General features: G+C 46.1%; 2 protein-coding genes across 4 annotated transcripts in view; one reads left to right on the top strand and one right to left on the bottom strand.

Moving 5' to 3' along the window:
• PANK4 (pantothenate kinase 4 (inactive)) overlaps positions 1–8,102 on the top strand; it is a 25,868-nt gene extending 17,766 nt beyond the window's left edge. For all 3 annotated transcript variants that reach the window (XM_086764723.1, XM_086764724.1, XM_086764725.1), the window contains 7 exons: positions 515–666; positions 2,135–2,190; positions 2,762–2,811; positions 4,196–4,303; positions 4,485–4,585; positions 5,105–5,173; positions 5,738–8,102. In XM_086764723.1, the coding sequence (XP_086620849.1) occupies positions 515–666; positions 2,135–2,190; positions 2,762–2,811; positions 4,196–4,303; positions 4,485–4,585; positions 5,105–5,173; positions 5,738–5,951 (750 nt within the window). In that variant the 3' untranslated portion in view covers positions 5,952–8,102. The remainder of the gene's footprint in view (positions 1–514; positions 667–2,134; positions 2,191–2,761; positions 2,812–4,195; positions 4,304–4,484; positions 4,586–5,104; positions 5,174–5,737) is intronic.
• On the bottom strand, positions 6,158–19,139 carry LOC104486494 (putative glutamate receptor). The gene is made up of 11 exons (XM_010129197.2): positions 19,033–19,139; positions 16,808–16,918; positions 13,969–14,000; positions 12,889–12,948; positions 12,348–12,527; positions 11,244–11,470; positions 10,702–10,799; positions 9,968–10,185; positions 9,194–9,419; positions 8,448–8,695; positions 6,158–7,892 (listed from the first exon to the last, which is right to left on the bottom strand). Exons 2-11 carry the CDS (start codon positions 16,878–16,880, stop codon positions 7,809–7,811), a joined length of 1,446 nt encoding a protein of 481 aa, XP_010127499.1. The 5' UTR covers positions 16,881–16,918; positions 19,033–19,139; the 3' UTR covers positions 6,158–7,808.
• Positions 19,140–20,613: the final 1,474 nt, after the last annotated feature.

Here is a 20,613-nt window from a genome sequence, read left to right on the forward strand (position 1 = left end):
TCACTTTTAGATTTTTAAAGCTAACTAGCTATGTAACACTGGTCTGACAGGAGATAGAAGCAGAGAAAAAAAATTCAAGAGCTTTTAAGCATCTGGGCTGATGAAACTGATGATGCAAAAGTAAAAAGAAAACTTCTCCAGTTTTTGTAAAACTGGTAGTGGTCAGCCTTCTCATGGTAATTACCTGGGTTTGATGGATTGTGTCACTACTAAAAGTTCTTTTGTGTGTCCACTCTCCCATTCCCCAGTCTGATCAAGGTCTGTTGCACCTCTGACTTAAGAAAAGTAATTCTTGGGCTACAGAACATATCCTAGCACTAATAAAACTTTTTATTAGAATCCCAGGAAACTTTTTTCTTGTTGATATTAAGCATGCTGATAACAGTAACTTGTTGGTCCATTAGAGGCCATGAACGTAGAGGAGAATGCTTGAACGTGGTCTTGGGACTGAGACAACCAATGATGGGTAAGAAATTTTTGTCTATAAATCCAATGTTTCATGTCTTTCTTACAGGTAAAGCAGAAAGAAAATGGCATAGCCTTAAAATGTTTTCAAAGCGTAATCGAATCTTTGGATTCATTAGGCTGGGAGGAGAGGCAGTTTGCTCTGGTGAAAGGACTTCTTGCGGGGAATGTCTTTGACTGGGGAGCAAAAGCAGTCTCAGAGTAGGTGTTAAATATTTTAAAAGCACCCTTTTAAGATACAGCATATCCAATTGTTCTTTAAAAAAAATAATAAAGTGCACCAATCTAAGTTTAACTGTAGTTTGTATTTCACCGTAATCAAATGTTGGTTGTTTATTTACAAGCAGGAAAGTTTACATTCCCACCCTTTAAGTCTAGCAGACATGTCACTGAATTTTGATTTAAGCAACAGAGCATTTAATAGTCTAGTCTGGCTGCTTTGCTTACAGCGTTGTTATTAGCCCTGCTTTTGAGTATGTGTTGTGCTATGTTCCTAGAATAGAAAATACGCTATTCTTTAATTTTCTGCACCCTCCAGTTGTCCTGGTATCACAGTATATATTCAGTGGGCTGTGAGTTCGGTTGGGTAGTCTCTTTTGATGACTAAATACTAATTCTGTTTGATCAACATACATTTCTGTTACTATTTGGAGAGCTGCTTTTTTTTACCCCTTATATCCTGTCAGCTGCCATGAATTCATTTGAGGATATTAATGCCAACAGCCTTGAAATATTTTTGATTTTTCAATTCTAGAACTTTCTTTTTGTGGGGCTGATAATATAGATCCAAGAGCATGTGAGAGGGATGCTCTTACAGCTGACATTCAGCACTTCCTTTCCCTTTCTGCATCTCTGAGGAGTTCTCCCTCTGATTAAGTAAAGAGAAGTCCACTGAATCACGAGGTGATTCAAGGCTACATGGGTGTTCTTGGTCTTGTGTTACCTCTGATGTTGCCCACAACCAGAGAGGTGACCTGACACCGGTTAGAGCTGTTTGTCTGCTTGCCACTCCTGCTAAGCTACCTCTCATTCTCTTTAAGGGAGGAACTGAGAGGTTCGGACTGAGTCAAAGGTCTCGTAGTACTAGATTCAAGGATCTTTAAGAGACTGACTGGCAAGCATTGCCCATGTGGTGTAGTACTTTAGCAGGCTGCTCAGAATCTAGCCATCTCGTTATGTAAATCCTCGTCACCACCTCAGTGTTTGGGGCTGCTTTGCTATACGTATTGCCAATAACAGTAGCTTTTAAAGCCTGTGTCTGGTTATTTTAATTCCTTTTTATACAACTTTAAAAAAAAATTTTGTAGAGCAGCCTTCAGATTAGTCTTTGTAAAGCACTGTTTTACCATGCAGATATTTTAGATCATGACTACACTTTATGGTGGTCTGCAGACCAACAGGTGTCTTTTTTGCTTGTAGTCTAGTACCTGCAAACATTTGTATAGTGCTGAAGCTTTTTTCTTCTAGCGTAAGAACTGTAATTTAATGTACTTCTGAGCCTTTCATTTTTAACTTAAGCACAAAGTATCTCAGTCATGGGACTTAGCCACCCTGCCCATTACAACTGATGCAATAAAAGTGCTGACCACCTGCTAAAGAAATGTTTGAATTACACTCCTGGGAGATGAAGTTGTTTAACTGTGTACCCTCTGTTTCTCTTCTGATACAGTGTTCTGGAGTCTGAGCCACAGTTTGGATTTGAAGAAGCCAAGTCAAAGCTACAAGGTATAGGGAGATCTGTGGTGGTGGTTGGAACTGGCTGTTGTGTTCGTATGAGAGCAGAGGAAGGTGTGAACGTGTTCATTGTGGCAGCTCTGCTGCCCAGATGGCAAGAAATGAGTCGTACTTGGTAGGGTTATCTGAAAGTACAGGCTACAGAGTTTTAGTGGAATGTTCCTGTTTGTGTTCCAAAGGAACTGAAATCTGAAAGTCTCTCTCCTTGAACAGGAGAGAACAGTCCTGGCTGCACAGAGATGCAGAGTATCTTGCCCATGCTAGTTTTGGTAACTGTTGTAATCCTGTCAAGGAGACGGTGTCCTGCGAGGTACAACACTGTCCATGCTAGGATGAGTGGTTAGATAGCCGACATGCATGGCTCCACTGCTTTATTATGAAAATTCCATTTCAAGACTGCTGTAATTAAGCTATTCCCATAATGAAGAGCTGAGGAACGCTTTGAATCTATGTCTTTAACATGCAAAACCTCAGCTCAAATGCTTTAGCATCCTGCTTTTCATAATGTACAGAATTACTGTTTTCTTAAAGAAATGCTAACGTGATTTTGTCTGTGACGCAGAACGGCCCTGGTTAGAAGATTCCTACAGTCAGTGGCTAGAGCGACTGAAGGTACGCCTCCACAATTGTTACTAACCACTGAACAATTAAATACATCAATCATAAACCCACCTTATAAATCTTGAGGTTTTAAAACAGATTTAACAGAACTCTGTTCAGACAACTCAAAATAAATTCTAGTGACACAGTACCAGTAATTCAGCAGCCTTACCACGGAGAAAGGAATAAAAGAAATCAGTGTGACGCTTCATTACTTACCCAGCTTCTTAGCTGAATTCCTTCAGAAACTGCAGCTTTTGGAACCCAGCCGCTCTCAAAGCGGGTCCAAAGTAGCCAAATTGTGCCCCTTCTCCATCAGGGCACCTATTTCTGTACAAGTAGACCCATAACTTTGAAAACTCGCATCCAAATGTAGTGGTGGGATTGCTCCTCCATCTGAGCAGCCAGCCTAAAGCCGACATTAACTTAGGAGCTGGCTGAAAGTAATTACCTTATCAATTAGCAAAGCTGTTTTGCCCTGTGTGATCTCTATTACTGTTTAATTAAGGTTAATTGCAAAGCTTTTGTTTCTTTGTGTAACTCTCTATGTTGGCAGGATAGCCAGAAGGTTTGGTAGGGGTAGACTTGTGAATCCTTATGTATTGCCTCTTAAACCAAAAGTATCAGCTAATCTTATAGAAGAGTGATAATTAAGGAACTTCAGCACTGTGCTGACACTTTCATTAGGAATTAAGCATTGTTCACTGTAGCAATTCCTCTGCTGGTCTGAACTGGAGTGAACTAAGTTTCATAACATCAGCTGTAGAACAAATTAAAAGGTTAATGGAGAATAGGAAATATCTTTTCATTTTAGGATGTCACTGCCCCCAGCAGTCCATCCTGCCCTTTCCTGGCAGAAGGGAATCCTGTTCACCCTACAGCATGCTAGCTTAAAACAGCCACCAAGGTAGGTTCACCTGGTAACCAGCGCGTTCACGCAGGCAGCTGCCCACGCTGCTGCGCCTGTTCTAGAGAGGGGCATTCTCCAGCTGCACGGCGTAACAAAACGCTAGCTAGCGCCAGCCGGGAGGATTCCAGCCCAAGTGCCCGCTGTTCGGAGCCCCTGGAGTGCGCTCCTGGTCAGAGCTGCCGGAGTTAGGCGTGTCTTTCATTGGCAGATGTAGGTTTTGTGAATGGAGCTTGAAAGACCTCTCTCAAATGTAACTACAGGCTGTTTTAAACAACTGTGCAAAGTCAGCATTAGGGAAACTGATTTCTCCTAAGCCCGAGGGTAGGTGATGTTCTGATGAGTCGTGCTGCTACTAGGTAACCAGGCCTGCCCACCTGTTTAGGGTGTAAAATGTGGGGTCGTGAAGTGAGTGGTTTTAAATAACAGAAATTCTTCACTGAAATGAATTGTCACCTCAATCCTGAATACGTTGGTTTTCTCTTACAGGAGGGCCCCCCTCATAAATGTGCCTTAATTTTCGCAGATAACAGTGGAATAGACATAATTCTAGGAGTCTTTCCTTTTGTCAGAGAGCTCCTTTCTAGAGGGACAGAGGTAAGTGACTCTCTTTGTGAATTCATTGTGAAACTGAGGTCTGGGCCGCCAGCCTTCCTCTTTGCATTTCCTGTTTTGTACAAAAGTCTGGCAAGGGGGGCTTTTTCTAAACAAACAAGCAGCTCTGACACACTATGCGGGCTGCATTAACCGGTGAACTCTCCTGCCATCTTCTCCTCAGGTCATACTGGCTTGTAACTCTGGCCCTGCCCTAAATGATGTCACCTACAGTGAATCCCTGATTGTCACCGAACGGATAGCAGCAATGGACCCCGTTATTCAGTAAGCGCGTAACCCCTCTTCCTTACGCAGTGTACAATACGCAGAAGGAAACGGCAAGGTCCTTGTTACGTACTTAGTTTGTATTTAACTGTGTTTAGTAGTGTCTGACACCTGCACCCTGGAAGCAAGGTAAGGCAGATAATTTACTGTCATTAAGGTGAAAAAACTAGAAACTGGGTCTTTCTTGAACATCTGTAATTCTATTTCTTGCCTGTTTCTTCCCTGGTAAGCACTCAAGCTGCTAAAACGTAATTTTTCTTTGTTAAAAACAATCGAGGGAAACACGTCTATTTCACAGAGCGTATCCCCCACAGGGATAGCTGACTAAACAGTGCTTTTGCTCAAGGCAGCATTGTTTCTTGCTGAAGTCAGCAGGAAAAGAAGCCTTTGCAAAGAATACTTAGCTATTCTTTGTCATCTGGCTTATTGCCTGCTTTGCATGACCCTGTTGAGGTAGCTGTTTAACTTTTTTCTCTCTCTTTTGGTTTTTTTTTTTTTTTTTTTTTTTTTTAAATAAAGATCTGCACTGAGGGAGGAGAAGCTGCTGTTGGTTCAGACGGGGTCGAGTTCTCCGTGTCTGGATCTAAGGTACATTGGCAAAGCACCACTTTGCTCTGTGTCTCAGCTGCAGGATGGTCAGAGACAGCTCTGGAGTGTCCCAGCCACCTCTCCTCAAACACAACCCTTTCACAAAGCTGTTAAGAGCTGTTAGTCAGGATTTACAGACTGTAATACTGACCAAGCCTTACGAGTTGTTGGACATCTTATTTGTCATGGCTGCGTTCAGCAGTGACACATCGTCAGCTTCATGCACAGCTTAGCTGTGGATGGTGTAACATCTTGCACACGACCAGGAAATGCACTTGACCGTAAGCAGCATTTCATGTTGTTAACCTGATTATTTTTCATCGGTTTCTCTGTAGGAGACAGAACGTACCTGTGTTTCCTGGGAAATCCCAATTCTGCGTGCATTTAATGAAGCTTTTAAACCTACGTGTCAGTCTCATGTCCCTTGATTTAAAGTGTTTCTGTTGATTGGCATCAGAAATGCCATATCCCACCACATTTTATGTAAAAGCCCTTGGAACAGCCTGTCTTTCATGTGCACTGTGTATGAGGACGACAGTTTCTAACCCAGACCTCTCATTTCAGCCGACTGGATAAAGGTTTGGCTGTGCTGGTCCGAGAACGGAAGACAGACTTGGTTATCATTGAAGGCATGGGTCGCGCCATCCACACCAATTACTACGCGGCCCTGAAGTGCGAGAGCCTCAAGCTTGCTGTTATCAAAAACTCGTGGCTCGCCGATCGTCTCGGAGGGAAAATCTTCAGTGTCATTTTTAAGTACGAAGTGCCATGTAAATGAGAGGGATCTGGCCAGCCGCGTGAACAGGAGCAGCAGAATGGACTTGCACTAGTTTTACTTTAACTGTAAAGAATGTATTTTTATTACAACAGGGAAAAGAGTTCACAGGAAATTCCATATTTATATTGTGCTTTTGTGACTTAAAAAGCAACAATATGATTCACTCTATAGTATACACACTCAAATATATATATGTATATCACTCATTGTTTATTTTGGTAAGTGTTTATTTTAATGCTGCAGTATTTGTGATGAAAAGACTTTATTTTTTTGTTCTGTGAGACATTCATATAGAAATATATTTAAATGTCAACGAAACCTTTTTTTATACATCTCTGCCTACTCTGCCAGCAGTGACATGGCATATACCAAATAGTTTTTACAGCGCTGAGTGAATCTGACATTGCGTTTTCCACGTCAGCTTTTAAACTTACCTAAATTGTTTCACGCTTTTCGAATTAATTTGAGTGAAGGACTGATCCACCTCTGACCTAACCAACGCTGCTTAAGCTGTATTTAACATGGAACTGTTGTGATCCGAGAGCGCGTAGCGTTAACTGAACAGCCCTGGCTTACCAGCAGTTGGACGGGAGGGGAATCTTGCGGCTGTCCTCGCGTACTCAGCAGCAGCTGGAAGCTGACTCTCGCTACATTCCCCTCAAAGTGCCCGGGCAGTGCGTTGTTCAGGAACACCCAGCTATTTTCCTGTCACAGGCATCTTAGTTTCTGTTGCCTTCAGTTCTTTAACTAAGAATTGGTTTCTTCGATGCAGTGCAGTTAAAGCCATTTCCAAGTAACTGAACTTGGTTTTTCCCCTCTATCAGGTGTGCAGTACAGAAACGGAGTAATTTAACCATTAATTTGCAAACCAGCATGTACACGCATCAGTCATTCCAGCTTGACTGGAGAACTAATATGCAGCGAGATAACTGTTCCCCGTGAGTTTCAGAGAGGATTCTTTGAGACCAAGAGAAGAATGCACAATACCCGTGACACACTGCCCCACCCTTGCCTGCTGAACTTGTACTCCGTTTGATTGACTGATGACCACGCTTCACGCTCTAGTACTGTTGGAGTTCAGCTATCAGTCGTCTTCCTAAATACTTCCTGATCAGGTTAACCAGGACAAAAACCCTCTCTAGCTGAACAGCGACCCCTCCCCTGTGAGGGGGAACTGACAGAGGCCCAGTCCCTGTCTGCCTTTGTCTCGTCATTCTTTAATTGCGTGGTCTCCCTCCCTCGGGTTTTAGGCCAGGGCAGAGAATGCAGCGTAAACCCTGCATTTTGGGGGGTTATGCGACATTACTGTCGTTTCTGATTCAGAAATGACCTTCACAGTGACCAGCATCTTCTGCTTAGAGGAGGGGAAGAGCACAGTCTGCCTATAACTAAAATGTTGAAGCAGCAGTTGTTCTTGATCAGAACAGTGAGATGAGAGCTTTAATTTTCAGGACTGTACCTCATACTGCAATTAGTGAGCAGAGGCGTCATTAACCTGTCCCACATCACTTACTCCTACAGGCGTTCATGTACTTGCACAGTAAACTTCGGAACTGAATACGGATCCACCATCCTGCCCTCGCAACTTCATCTTACCGGGTTGGGAACCCCCCACGTTCTGTAACAGTTACGCTCTAGCCCTCAGCGATTTACGTTCTTCCAGGCCACTTCACTTTCTGCTGTACCCAGCTCCACCACCAATCCAGAAGCGTGCTCTGTGTGTTTGTAATTAGAAAGCTAACACTCTAGACTTACAGAAAAACAGCTTTCTACAGTGATGTGGTTCCTAAGAAATACAGACGCTATAAACCTAATACAGGCCCATTCCTGAAGCAACTCTTCAGCGTTAGCCCTCCCTTAAGCCTCCTGGCTTGGTCTTGTGCTCTCTTTTATACGTAGACGAGCGCATATTTCTTCCGTGAAAATGGAGCAACAAGATTTCTGAAAAACAAACGGGAAAGGAACAAGAAGGTGAGCTGTTCTGTGTCACAGAATCCACCTTCTGAGTGCGCACACCCCATCCGTAGGGAGGGACGGGGAACAGGAACACCGAGGTGCGCACGCAGGTGCTGGTGCCGGTTCGTGTACGTGTGTTCTCCTGCTTGTCAAATGACTTAATAGCCATACTTGAGAATAAACTTGTTACTGATGGTTTACTGTCCTCTGTACACACTCAGCATACCGGAATGCAGTTTGGCTGCCTGGGAACTACGCTAAATGTTTATGCTTAATATTGGGGGGGAGGAGGAGTTAGTTTTGTGGTCTAAACTGGGTAACTATAATAAAATATCACACAGCGCAAGCTATGAAGTTTCAGAGCTTTACAGAGTAAAGAGGAAGCACATCTTCTCCCTCACCCCGCTACCTTGCTTTCCTTGGAAGCAGCAGGGGCACTGTGGGACTCCACGTCCTGCAGCGTGGCGCGCTGGTGCCTAGCTTGTTCCTGCTAAACCGAGGGGACGCAAGGAAATGGGACAGGATACAACTGTCGCCTACCTTTACGTGTCCAGCAGCGCGTCTGCTCTTGTTCAAGAGCTCCGCCACAGCTGCAATCACCCCCAGTGCCAGGCCAATTGCAAGCGTAAGGAAGAGCCCGCCCAGAGCCTGCGGCTGCAGGGGGCTCCAGCGGTCTCTGCTTTTGTGAAGGCAGCTGGTCTCCCACCACTTGTTACGCAGGTAGTCGAGGTCCCCCGATTCGCGCAGTTTGAGCACAGCGATGGAGAGCTTCTTAGTCCACTGGGATGCTGGCAGTAGAACGAAAGAGAGAGAAGAGTGGGAGAGGTCACAGCCCCTGTCATATTATTATGCAATCTGCTGCTGACCTACCAAGAGGTGTGGTAATACCTGCAGAAGAATGACAGAGCCGGTGCTTTGAGAAATCCAAGCAGTCAGGCTCCGCAAGAGAACAAACCATCTACCCTGCAAACTACATTTGGAGCTCTGCATTACTGGGACCAAGGCGAACAAAAACAACACCCCACAGGAACCAATGCCACCTCTGAGAGCTGGAATTTTGTGCTGTTACAGTTCAAAGTAAATGTCAGTGAGCGCTAATGGTAATTCGTCTACTGAATGAAAACTGACGTACTGCCGATCTGCTCACACTAGATTATTAGTGTTAACGCAGAAAATGTGTGCAAGGTTCAGGACCTGGCTGTGCCAGGCTCTTTGCTCTATTGTCTGCTACTTCCAACCCATGAAATCCAGGTGGAGAAGTGGGACAGAAGCGTGCTGTGACTAACCCTGAGCAGTGGCAATGCCAAATCCTCTGGCTCCGATAACTTCAGGGGCCCTGATCAAATTGCAGTGCCTGGCAGCTGCGAGGTCTTGAGAGATCGATTCACCAATGAAGGCGTAGTTGGACTCCATCACACGCTCAACGGCTTCCTGGTAGGTTTTGACCAAAACGTGGTCTCGTCTCTTGTCCATATATTCATAGATCATCTGATGGATGGGATTCTTGGAGTTCTGCAGCCCAAAAACCCAAGTGTCAAACTGAAGCATAAAACAATCATCCAAAAAACTCTGCATATACGTGCAATGGTTGCAAAATAAGAGAAAGAATAAGCGCACTTAAACCATTGCCCCTCGAACCATCTGTATGGAAAACTAGCACATAGCTAGCACAGATCCCTCTGACGCACAGCGTTACAGGGACATAAATATTAAATACTTCCCACCCACCCTCCCCTCAGAAACAACCCCTGCAGGCACCCAGTTAATGTATCCAGAAATGAACCCCGTGTTGAAGGTTCACAAGGGTACCCCCTGAAGACCAGCGCTGCTTTCTAAAAGAGAGCCCCTTACAAAAACAGAGTCCTCTGCATGCTTTTCTCTCTGAGGACAGGTGGAAGAAGAGATGAACAAAACAACAGATACCACTAACATTGCTTGAAGCGTTACAGGAAAACTGATGCAGTCTACAGTGCCGAGGGTGGTGTAAGGAGCGAGACAACCTGCCCCCAGCTCGACAGCTCTGTGGCACGTGTGTATGTGCACAATTAGGTTCTCTGCACCTTAAAGAAGTAGAAAGTAGAGGAGCCGTCCAGCGTCCCAAACTCAAGCTTTCTTTGTTTCACAAGATCTTCAAAAGTCTCTATGGGGAGCTGCTCGCTGCCAGAACTCAGCAGAGCGGTGAAGTTGGCGATGTAGGCAGCCAGCAAGGCGATGGTGAACAGCCACCAGACAGCAGCGACGACCCGCACAGAGACCGCTTTGGGCCGAGGGGTGACACCTGCACGAGCAGAGGAGCCGGGAAAACATACGGGAGGTGACGTGGTGTGAGAGAGACACCAAGGACTTTAGATCCATGAGCCTGAGTTAAAGACTTCCTTTTAAACAAATCCAAGCTGCAAAACTTGCCCTGCAGCTACTTAATGCGCAAGCTGGAAAAGACCCGCTGTGGTTTGAACTGCATCAGTACTGCGGGCAGTGCAGAGCTAAGGAACAGCAGTGGCCAAAACCAACAAAAAACTCCACAAAGCTCCAGCGCGATGGTTAGTGTGACATTCCCTAGAGCAGAAAATACGCATTCCTCACCCGAAGCCAGCCAGCTGTACAATTCCAACCAGTTTGTAATCCAAGCTCCCCAAGCTGGGAGCTTTATTGCTGCCAAGTGTCCCTGTTGGAACACCTCGTCCCTCAAAAGGCCAGTACACCAGCGGTACAGGCAGATGGGAGCTGGAGATACAACCAGCTTAAAAACCCACCCTGCTCCCAGCGCTGCTTTGCTGCAGTCCCCCCAGCTCACCTTGCAGGGCAAGTGCTCCCGCGCCAAACCAGAGGCTGTTTAAGAAGGTGAAGTGGTTCTCTTCGTTCTTTGGCTCATTCCATTCGCAGGGGCTCAGTCTGTGGGAAAGTGACAGGATAAAACCAGACATTTGGGGGAAAAATACAAATAATCCTGCAGTGCAACTGCAACAATGCAGACGGCCTGGACCATGGCAGCTCCTCCTTCACCTGAGTTCCAGTTTAACCAGTGCAAAGTACTCCTGCCCAATGCCTCAACTAGTTTGCAACAGTGGTGGCTCAGGGGGTCCTGACACTTTCTTCCTGAGCCACAGCATAATCGCGCCTCCCTGGCACACCTGAGCGGCAACACTGGCTCAGTTCCGTGATATCGGACTGACGGCTGCTCCTTGGAGCAAGGAAATTGTGCATAAAACTAGAAAAGCAGCAACAGAGCTGCCCCTCAAAGCAAAATGCACCCTGGTACCTTCTTTAAAACTCAGATCTCTTCAGAGCTGAGAAAGCAGCTGACTTGAACAAAATCTGTGAAAACTTCATTTATACCTGGCAACAAGAAAGAGGCAGAAGCACGTCAGCACGTAAGCAAACAAAAGGCCGGTCCAGGTCTCCTTACTGAACGGAGCCAAGAAGTGGAAGAAAGACATCTCCTGAGAGACGGTGTCTTTCCGAAGCAAGATTCCAATCCCAGTCTGCAGGAAGGGTGTGGTGAAGGAGACCACCTCTTCCCTTGCTGACGTGACTGTCAACGGAGCCACTGCAATGTCTGCTTCCTGTAAGACAGAGAAAAAAAATTAATCAACCATCCAACCTACCTGAAAATCCCTGTCACTCAAACAGAACGTTTCCGGGCTTAGCGGGCAGGCGTCTACAGGGCAAATCACTTCTCTCTGGCAACAGACAGCTATTGTCTGAGACTGCCAGCTCCAAGAAACAGGACAGTTTTCCATTTTGCACCGTTCATAGTGGGTGCTGGTTGGTATCCGGGGCTTCTGGTTTCCTACTCCAGCGTCACACACACAAGCTGAGGCTGTGCACCACAAACCACGTGGGTTTCGTTTACCAAAACCAGAAGGCGTGCTCCTTTCCTTTTCCAGCTGCATCCACACGGCTGACGGCTGTACTAAGTTCAGAGAAGCAAAGAAGGTGTAATTCAAGTGTTACCAACAGACGACAGAACGCTAGCCACAGGGAACGGCACGTAATGGGGTACGGTGTGCGTACAAGCACCTCCTCGCAGAGTCCAAGGGGTGACCACTCTGAGAGAGACAAGTTTCACCTAATGGCTGTGTTCAAGGTCAGTTTTCCTCAAAGCCGTTACCTTTGACTCGTTAGGGAGCTAGGATGGCTGTACAGTCCCTCAGGCTACAAAGAAACCCTGGGAGGCCTCCGAGACAAGACAAGCACTGCACCAGAAGTGCCTGGCTGTAACAGTGATTTCCTGCTACGGCCATTGTTTTCTTGTTCCTTATTTTCCATATCTGCAGGACAAAACCAACTACAGCTCTTGCTATTCCTTGGTTCTAGACAACAGGCAGGGTGACTCCAAGTTGCTTAGGCCCTCAGCAAATTCTAATGAAGTCCAAGAGCCGCTAGCGCTGTTTTTTCCTTCTAGAGCTGCAGTTTGTCAAAAATACAAACGGAAATTACCTGTCTCAAAATTTCGCCGATCATCCCCGTCCAGTTCCCTCTGGAAGAGACGGCGCCGTACCGCCCGTCGCCCACCACCTTCACCCTGTAGCTGAAGCGGAGCATGGCAGCCAGCGCTTTCAGCAGATCGATGCAGTAGCCCTCCAGTTCCGCACCCCTCACCATGACGTAAGGATCTTCCTGCAGATTGAGGGGAAAACACACAATTACACACTCGCACATATTTCCGTTGCAGGACAGAGACAACACGGAGGGAACATTGCAACACTCAGGTGTTGCTGAACACAGCAATCACTTCCAGAAGTGTATGCCCAGTCCACTTTGGGGGCTGACTTGGACGGCCCTCAAATCCTCCCACTGCAAACTACAGACAGCTTGCACCCCTACACCCGGAGCCAGCCCTCCAAAAAACAGTGACGAACAGGGCTATGGGTGCCACAGGCAGCCCAAAAAAGCACCCGCAAATACATGGGTGGGGAAAAAGGCCAAGTGCAGTTCCAGCTGGCTCCGAGCCGCTGTCAGCGCTGTGTCACTGCCTTACCAGGATCGTGGTGACAGTCAAAGTGGGAAGACCCTCTTCTGGTCCCCTGGAGTCACTGCCCTGCAAATGAAAAAATAAAGAAGAAATAATTGCATTTCAAAGCCCCAGACATGGCCCCATGTTGCTAGGGGTTAAATTACAAATTGGAGTGGCTGTCGGGGAGTGCGTGTGTGTGTTAAACCAGTACAAATCTGCCCCTGTACGCCGCAGCAACCTCACCACTGCTCCCCAGCAGTAATTAATGAATCACTGTACGGCGTCTTGTCAGCAAACTTTGTCCAAATAAAGCTAATTTTAAACGTTGCCCCAGTTCTTCAGATACGCTGTGTCACGAACTGCCCGGAGCTGGACGCAGCCATTTCAAGCTGTGTTAGAGATGGACAAGACAGACCCACAGTCCAGCAAAACTGAACAAATCAGACAAGTTTATGGTACCTGCGCAAAAACCTCTTTAAAAGCAGGTGGTAAATGCTGTATGAGACAAGTTCTGTCTCTACCCGTGCCATCTGGACATTCAATTGTATTTCCCAGTGCTACCATAACCAACCCTCCATCATTTTTGGCTGGAAAGCCTTCAGGACGAACACCCTCCAGCGTTCTGGCAGGTCAGAGTTTAATGACATTGGCCATCTTTCTTCTAAAGCCTGAGGAGTTGCGTCCCACACAGATCCTTTTATGTTACAGGCAGACTTTGGAAACAAAACACACATCTTAGGAACTAATAAAGGTGTCTCTGCATGTTCAGATGCGTATGGATTTTCTTCAATGTTAAGAAATTTATTAAGATCAGAAGTAACGCAATAATTCTGGTTTTCTGTAAGCCACGAAGCCAGGGCGATAGGCAGGTTCCTCCCTGGGCTGAATTTTGAATTCTGGACAAAAGATTGAGTAAAAAAAAAAAGCATAGACACATACACAGACTTAGAAATGGCCATCACTAGCCGTGAAAAGATATCTAAAATAATAACTCTCCACAGAAGCACTGCACACTATGACCCCACCTATTTCTGCATTATTTCTGCAACACCTCTTGCACGTGTGCCTTCAGTAGTAGCTCTGCACCAATGAACCTACACATACCTTACTCACAGCATCCTCATTCCTCGTAGATCCTGAAAAACACAGCAACAAAATCAACTTTTGCAGGGCTTATATTTACAGCTCCCTAAAAGTGCCGTTTAACGCCCTCATTTTGTACTGCACATAAATGACAATGATCATGGAGCTCACAAGCTCACGGCGCAGCTGACGTGCCGCAGTTTATCGAGTTTTTCCCCATTCACAGCACAGCGTTAGTGTGAAAGAGAAGCACAAGCAGATGCAGCCAGGTGCAGGATACAGAAGGCTCTGGTTGTAACTTCACAATTACGGCTGTCGCTCACACGCTGAGGAGCGCATTCCGCAGAATTAAATGCCCTATTTCCTTACTGCCCTCCCTGCCAAGGTGAAAAGCCAGCTCTCCCGTACTTCACACAACCAAGATTTCCCCCTAACTCCTGCAAAACCTTCTCTACCCCTAAGGAAAAACCCCGAAAACAACCAGAAGTTCCCCACCATCAAGTTCCAAGACACCAGGTTGCCTCATTCCTCCCTTCCCCTGCTAAGGACAGGGCAGCCCGGGGGCTGCACCACAGGGCAGAAACCCTTCTCCACCACCTCCTGCTCCCTTCCTCCCTCAAATTATAAGCACCCTGACTTCGCGTTCCTGTGAAAATCAAAACCTTCAGAAGGGCCGTGACCTAAAGCAGGAACCATCAGCAACAGCACTGAAGGAGAAGGACCAGGAAGCCTGTCTTTTGTTGCCTGTTCTCCGTATCCCATCGAGGAGCAGAGTAAGGGAAGTTCATAAAACTGACAGAGTTCACGCCAATAAGAGCCAGGGCAGCCCTGCAGACAGCAACGCAGTCGACAAATTGTCAAATCTGCTACTGACCTTTTCTGTATTGCTTCTCCTTCCTATGCCTCAGCTTCTCATTTGTAAAACAAAGATAACGAGCCTTCCCTCTTTGGCAGAAACGCCGAGATCCACTAGTGAAAGTACTACTACTGAGCACGATCAGGCTTCTGCTCTGCTGTGTGACTTTTAACAAGTCCTGGTAAATTATCTGATCCACAGCTTCCCTCTTCACAATACTCGGAGAACACCTCAATCCCAGCCCAGCTGCGAGAGAGCTAAGCTACAGCGACTGAGGTGCAGAATCAAAACCACAGTTGTGTCAGTGTACGACTCATTAATTGCCCAGGAAGGTTTTTCTACAATGTGCACAGCATTGCTCCTTGGAATCAAAGGTTTCACAGTGCAAAAGCCAAAAACCCCTCAAGATAAAACAAGAAATTCAGGGTGTTTTCACTCTTCCAAGCAAAAGCTGTGTGTTTTTCATTAAATACAACAACATAGTCATTCATTATGTATTCTCCACTCTTTGGCTTTGCATTTTCTGGCCTTGTGCTAAACTCCACATTATTGTAAAACAAAACCTGTTTTTTCCCCTCTCCACCACAGTTCTCCATGGGAGCTGGAAATCCGCAAAGAAGTTCTCTTGTCTCCCTTTAGAAACTCAATAAAGCTAGTCAAAACTCTTTGAGCCTCCTTTTGGAAGACCTGCTAGGGTTTCTTGGAAGAACACAGGCTGTACTGAGGGCTCCAGCCCCCCCACCGCGGCACTGGATGCAGCTGTTCAAAGCCCCATTGTAAGGACCCCAAAGGACTGTCGGTAACCAAGCTGCAGCCCCAACTCCAAGTTCACGGCAGTGACACTTCGCAGAAGCCAAGTCCTCATTGTGAGACTCTACAAAAACATGGCAAAGACAAGAGGCTCATCCCTCCACTCCACCATGGTTACAAAAATCGGCCTTGTCCTTACTCCAGCCTTCCGACGGGAGATGACTCCCTGCCTCACTTCATGTGAAAAAGCCGGTAGGACTGTTCAGATCTGGCTACCTCACCCCATTTTCTGCCCCATCCTCCCGCTCTAGGCTAGCATCCTTGCGTTTGCAGTAATCTTGCAAGGTCAAGCGACTGCTTAGCCTGAGGCTGGACTCCAGACATAGAACACCCACAGAAAGCCACAATAAGACTGAAACAATAGCATTTGTTGTTCAGGGGCAAAAGCAAACTCCCCAGTTCCTCAAACCGAGAGCAACGTGTGATCCTGTGCAGCAGCCCCTGGCTCCTTCCACTGTCTCTTAGGAACTTGAGGGGAAATCATAGAATCATAGAATGGTTTGGGTTGGAAGGGACCTTCAAAGTCCAACCCCCCTGCAAGGAGCAGGGACATCCCTGACTAGATCCGGTTGCTCAGAGCCTCATCCAGCCTGGCCTTGAGCGTTTCCAGGGATGGGACACCCACCACCTTTCTGGGCAACCTGTTCCAGTGCTCTACAACTCTCATTGTAAAAATGCAGCATTACCCTTTGTCTACAAAAAGTCCTGGGACTCACAGAGCAGACACCTTCATTCAGGGCGCTAAATCCCCTCTTCTTCCCAAAGCAGGCCACGAGCAGAGGGGCCAAACAAGGACCACAGAAAACATGACCCACAGAGGAACAGAGTTAATCGGTGTACCTTGCTGCAATCCAAGGGAGCACAGGCTCAAAGGAGTGCAGGTTTAACCACAACAATGGTGTTCAAGGACACCTAACCACCCTTTTTTCTGGGCTTTTTCATCTTCCCCAATCTCTCTCACCTGATTCACAACTACGGCAGCAAAGACACTCAGTAACAGCACTCACCACACGATAAACTCACAATCAGAATCTGTAACAACAAAGCGATGTCTTAATAACCAAGTCGAAGGTAAATTCTTAGACTAAGACAGAATCCTGTAAGCACTAGCAGTTAAAGAGCAAAAGAACACTCTGTAAAGAAGAACAAAACCAGATCTGGATGCAGCCAGCATTTTTTGGCCGTTTTTCTCACCTGCCTGCCTTGATTCTCTCAGGAGCAGCATGGTTGCAATCACACAGAACACGAGGTGAAGAGCTTTGTCCATCGGAGCAGAAGTATCTACTGCCTAAAGGAAACTTCCTGCTGGAGATGAAAGGCAAGAGTTAAAGCTGGCTTTACAGTTCCTCACTGCTGGGTTAAAATCACTATGTCCTGGATTTTCTGCACCTAATTCAGAAGAATCCCAACTCAAACAAAGATCTCCAGGTGAAAACACAGCCGCTCCTGAGACCAGCCGTAACAAATAGCAAAGCAAAGATCCTGGTGGACACCTCACTGCAGCAAGAGGGACGTAACGAACCTCTGAAATGGATTTATCCCCTGGTCGCTGCAGTTTCTCTGGCAGGCAGCTCTCCGGGAAGGCGCGGCGAGCCGTGGCCGCGCGTGGGCTCTGGAGAGGGGCGGCTGTGTGCGCGCTAACGAGGGCAGGGCAGGGGTCTGCAGGGACAGGAAAGGCAGAAACCAGCCTGGGCTGCTCCTGGGCACTGCGCCCTTACGCTCTGAGAAGCAGAAAGTGCTGTTAAAGAAATGGTAGTAACAGGGTGAGGCACCAGGAAAACAACCTCCTCCAGGTGGGTCTCATTTGGGGGGCTTAAAAGCAAAATCTTAATCTCACTTTCCATTCGAGTTGCAGAAAACAGAGGTGTTTATTTCATTTGCACCAAAATGATCTGAAGGAAAGCTGTTTCACCCTGCATCGAAAGACATGAGAAACGGTTTCTGAAGCTCTCTTTTGTCTCAACCTCCTACTCTTACCTGAAGAAGGAAAAAGGGGTAGGGGGGAGGAGGGTGAAAACCAGAATATGTTATTAACTTTTTTCATTTCAAATTCTGCAAAATTTCTGCATGGCTTGAAATAATTTTACATTTGTCACTGTAAAACAGCAACAGAACTATGAAAAACAACCAATTCCAGATTATATTACGTGTCAAGCTGCTGCAGTATTTTTTATTGTATTTGTTGTCAGTGTCAAACAAGGCTCAGGACACCATTATGCCAGAAACCATTAAAAATGTCCAAGGAAACTGACCCTTTAGGAGACTATGTAGGAAAAAAAATCCTACATATGGTATTGCTTGCTTCTGACTGATGCTCAGAAAACTCTGGCTTCAGTTTATGTTACCCTCATCAACTTTTATTAAATTTTCTCCAAACCTGTACTCCTGTGAAAACTCCTGACATTGCAGCTCAGCGCTTTCCCCCACTGATTTTTCTCTACATTTTTCACCTAGTAAGAGAAGGTAAAATGTACACAGAAGATTCTTTCTGGGTTAAATTTAAATGCTGTCCTTTCTGTTGTTGTTACAAAAATGACTTCCAAATGGGATTATTTTGATCCTTGTGAAAGGATCAAAGGAGAAGACTGACATTTGAGTTACGGATCAGACTACATTTTCTAAGAAGTACCTGTAGAAGGCAGACAAAGCAGCAGTTACTGCTAGCTGCTGCCGGAGCAGCAGATGAGCTGGACAGGACACACACAGGAAGGGCAGCAGCAGGCTTCAGGTGGAGCCAGTGAGCAGCTGTGTGTTCCTGGTAGATCTGACCTGTAAATTACTGCTATTTTTTCCTAACAATTCAATACATACTACAAACTGATCTTTATTTCAGGTATTTCAGCTTCAAAAGAAGCTCATCAGAGCTGGCAATATCTTGCTTGCATCACCTTGACAAGAAAGAGTTGTTAACACAGGGGCTGCTGGCTGTCTAAAACTACAAACTGAGTGCAAACACGTGCAAAAACGTTTTTGCAAAGGCTAACACACTTCCCTAGCTCCAGTTTAGTACTAGGGTAATTCAAGGACAGACAGAATCAGAATAATGGCAGAGCAGAGGAGTTTAGTGCCTCCCAGTGTGTAAAGAGACACCACTTAAATTCACCACCGCAATATCCATTCACCAGCCACCTGAGGAGGTACTACAAAATTTTCCCACGCTGGCTTTACAGCAAAACAAACTAAGGATTTCAAAAGTTCCTCTGCTAGAACCAGCTTTCAAAATGTCAAACAAAAAAGACAACACCACTCCTCAACCAGTCCTCCGCATGCAGTGCTGGAGGCAGGCATCGGTATTAAAACAGCAGTGGAAAAGATGAATGACCAGCAGCTAGGAAGGGGGGAACCTGCGGCACACAGGCTTTGGTCCTCGTCATCACCTAGAAGAAGAGGAGCAGTGATGAAGGCAGTGTGTCACTTACAGCAATTCTGTCAGCCTCTCCTAGTTCCGGCTGTCTGACTGGGTTCGAGCAGAAGCAACTCGCTGCACGGGCAGGATGGCACTGCTGGAGCCCTGCATGCTCGCAGGCTGCGACGCTGTTATAGAGACAGAAGAGGGAGGAGCCAGGCTGAGCCAGAGCTTTGGCAGAACGTGCCAGCCGGTACCTGGGGTTTGGGGAAGGAGAGGAGGAGACTACACCCAGCAAAAAGACAACGTTTGGAAGCTGAATACCACACTCAGATTCAGCAAATGCTATTTCTGGCCTGCTCTGTGGTCCTGTAAGTCTCCTGTCTTTAGAACAGTGTCCTGTCGAGCTGTACCCATCTCCTGTCTGTCACCCATATAAGGTGCTCAAGACTTTCTCACTCCAAGACTTTCTGTGGCTGTCTTGGGAGATCAGCTGGAGGATTCATGTTTAACACCAAAACCCCTGACTCCCCAGACTGTTACGTACATCTAGTATTTGCAATGCCGAGACAGCTGAAGCCTGAGCTTCAGGGTAAACCATTAAACTCCTCTCTGGATTGTACAGTTCTGTTTAATACTCAGCCACCGAAGTGAAACTCCTGCCCCCTTCCTCCTGTCATTTACTACTGTCACTTCAAAAGCGAAGTGAGCTAAAATACACCCTATTTGGTTCTGCTGGCCAGGTCATTTATAAATACACGCATCGAGGCACGGAGAAGCAGAGTAAACTCTGGCAGCTCATCCTGTGGAACTTGCCAAGAGAAGTAAGAAAAAAAACTTTACTCCCTGCTTGGCTTCCCACACTATTCAAGATGGACAAATTCTTCAGCAGCTTGCACATCTTCCCTAAGCTTTTTCTATACATGCCACTGAGTAAATCAGTTATGCAACACCAACACAGCTTGCCTTCTGCAGAGTCAAAAATTGCTTACATTTCAATAAAAACATGTTTAGAAGACTGGATTTGGTGAAGCTTGCCCTGACAGAGTTCAAGCCTCGACTCACGGCTCACTGTGATGAGTCCTTGGAGCACTTCTAATGCACTTCACACCCAAGATGGAGTAAATAATTTTTGCAATATAAATTACAGCAAGATGCTAAGATACGTTATAAACAATAATTACATCCTCTCTATAGGACGAAACAGAAAAAGAATCCAAAAAGATCTATTCACCTGGGATTTCTCCGAGAGGCTTTGACCTGGTTACTGGTTCCGCTCCAGGTGCTGTCTTTGGTAATTTGAATGTGATTTGGTCCTCACATTCTCACCCCACAGCTATGCCCTAGAGATTCTGGCAAAGGGCTGCATGTAGGGGGAAATTATAAAAAAAAAAAAAAAAAAATCAGATAAGCTGAGGTTTCCAGCTGCTTTTCATGACTATTTTCTAGGCTTCAATAAGATGCACATTAAGGTATGTGATTTTTCACCGCTGGCAGCTAACAAGAGCTGATAAGCTCCACTACAAGCAGCTGAAAACATCTCAGCACAGACAAAATTAGTTTTAAAAGATACAATCAAATGTTCATAATCAGTGTTATTAAACACTGAGCTGGAGGAATACGCACCATAAATCCCCAGTCCAGCCACGTATAA

This window comes from Chlamydotis macqueenii, chromosome 21 (assembly GCF_036417535.1).
Source record: "Chlamydotis macqueenii isolate bChlMac1 chromosome 21, bChlMac1.mat, whole genome shotgun sequence".
NCBI lineage: Eukaryota > Metazoa > Chordata > Aves > Otidiformes > Otididae > Chlamydotis > Chlamydotis macqueenii.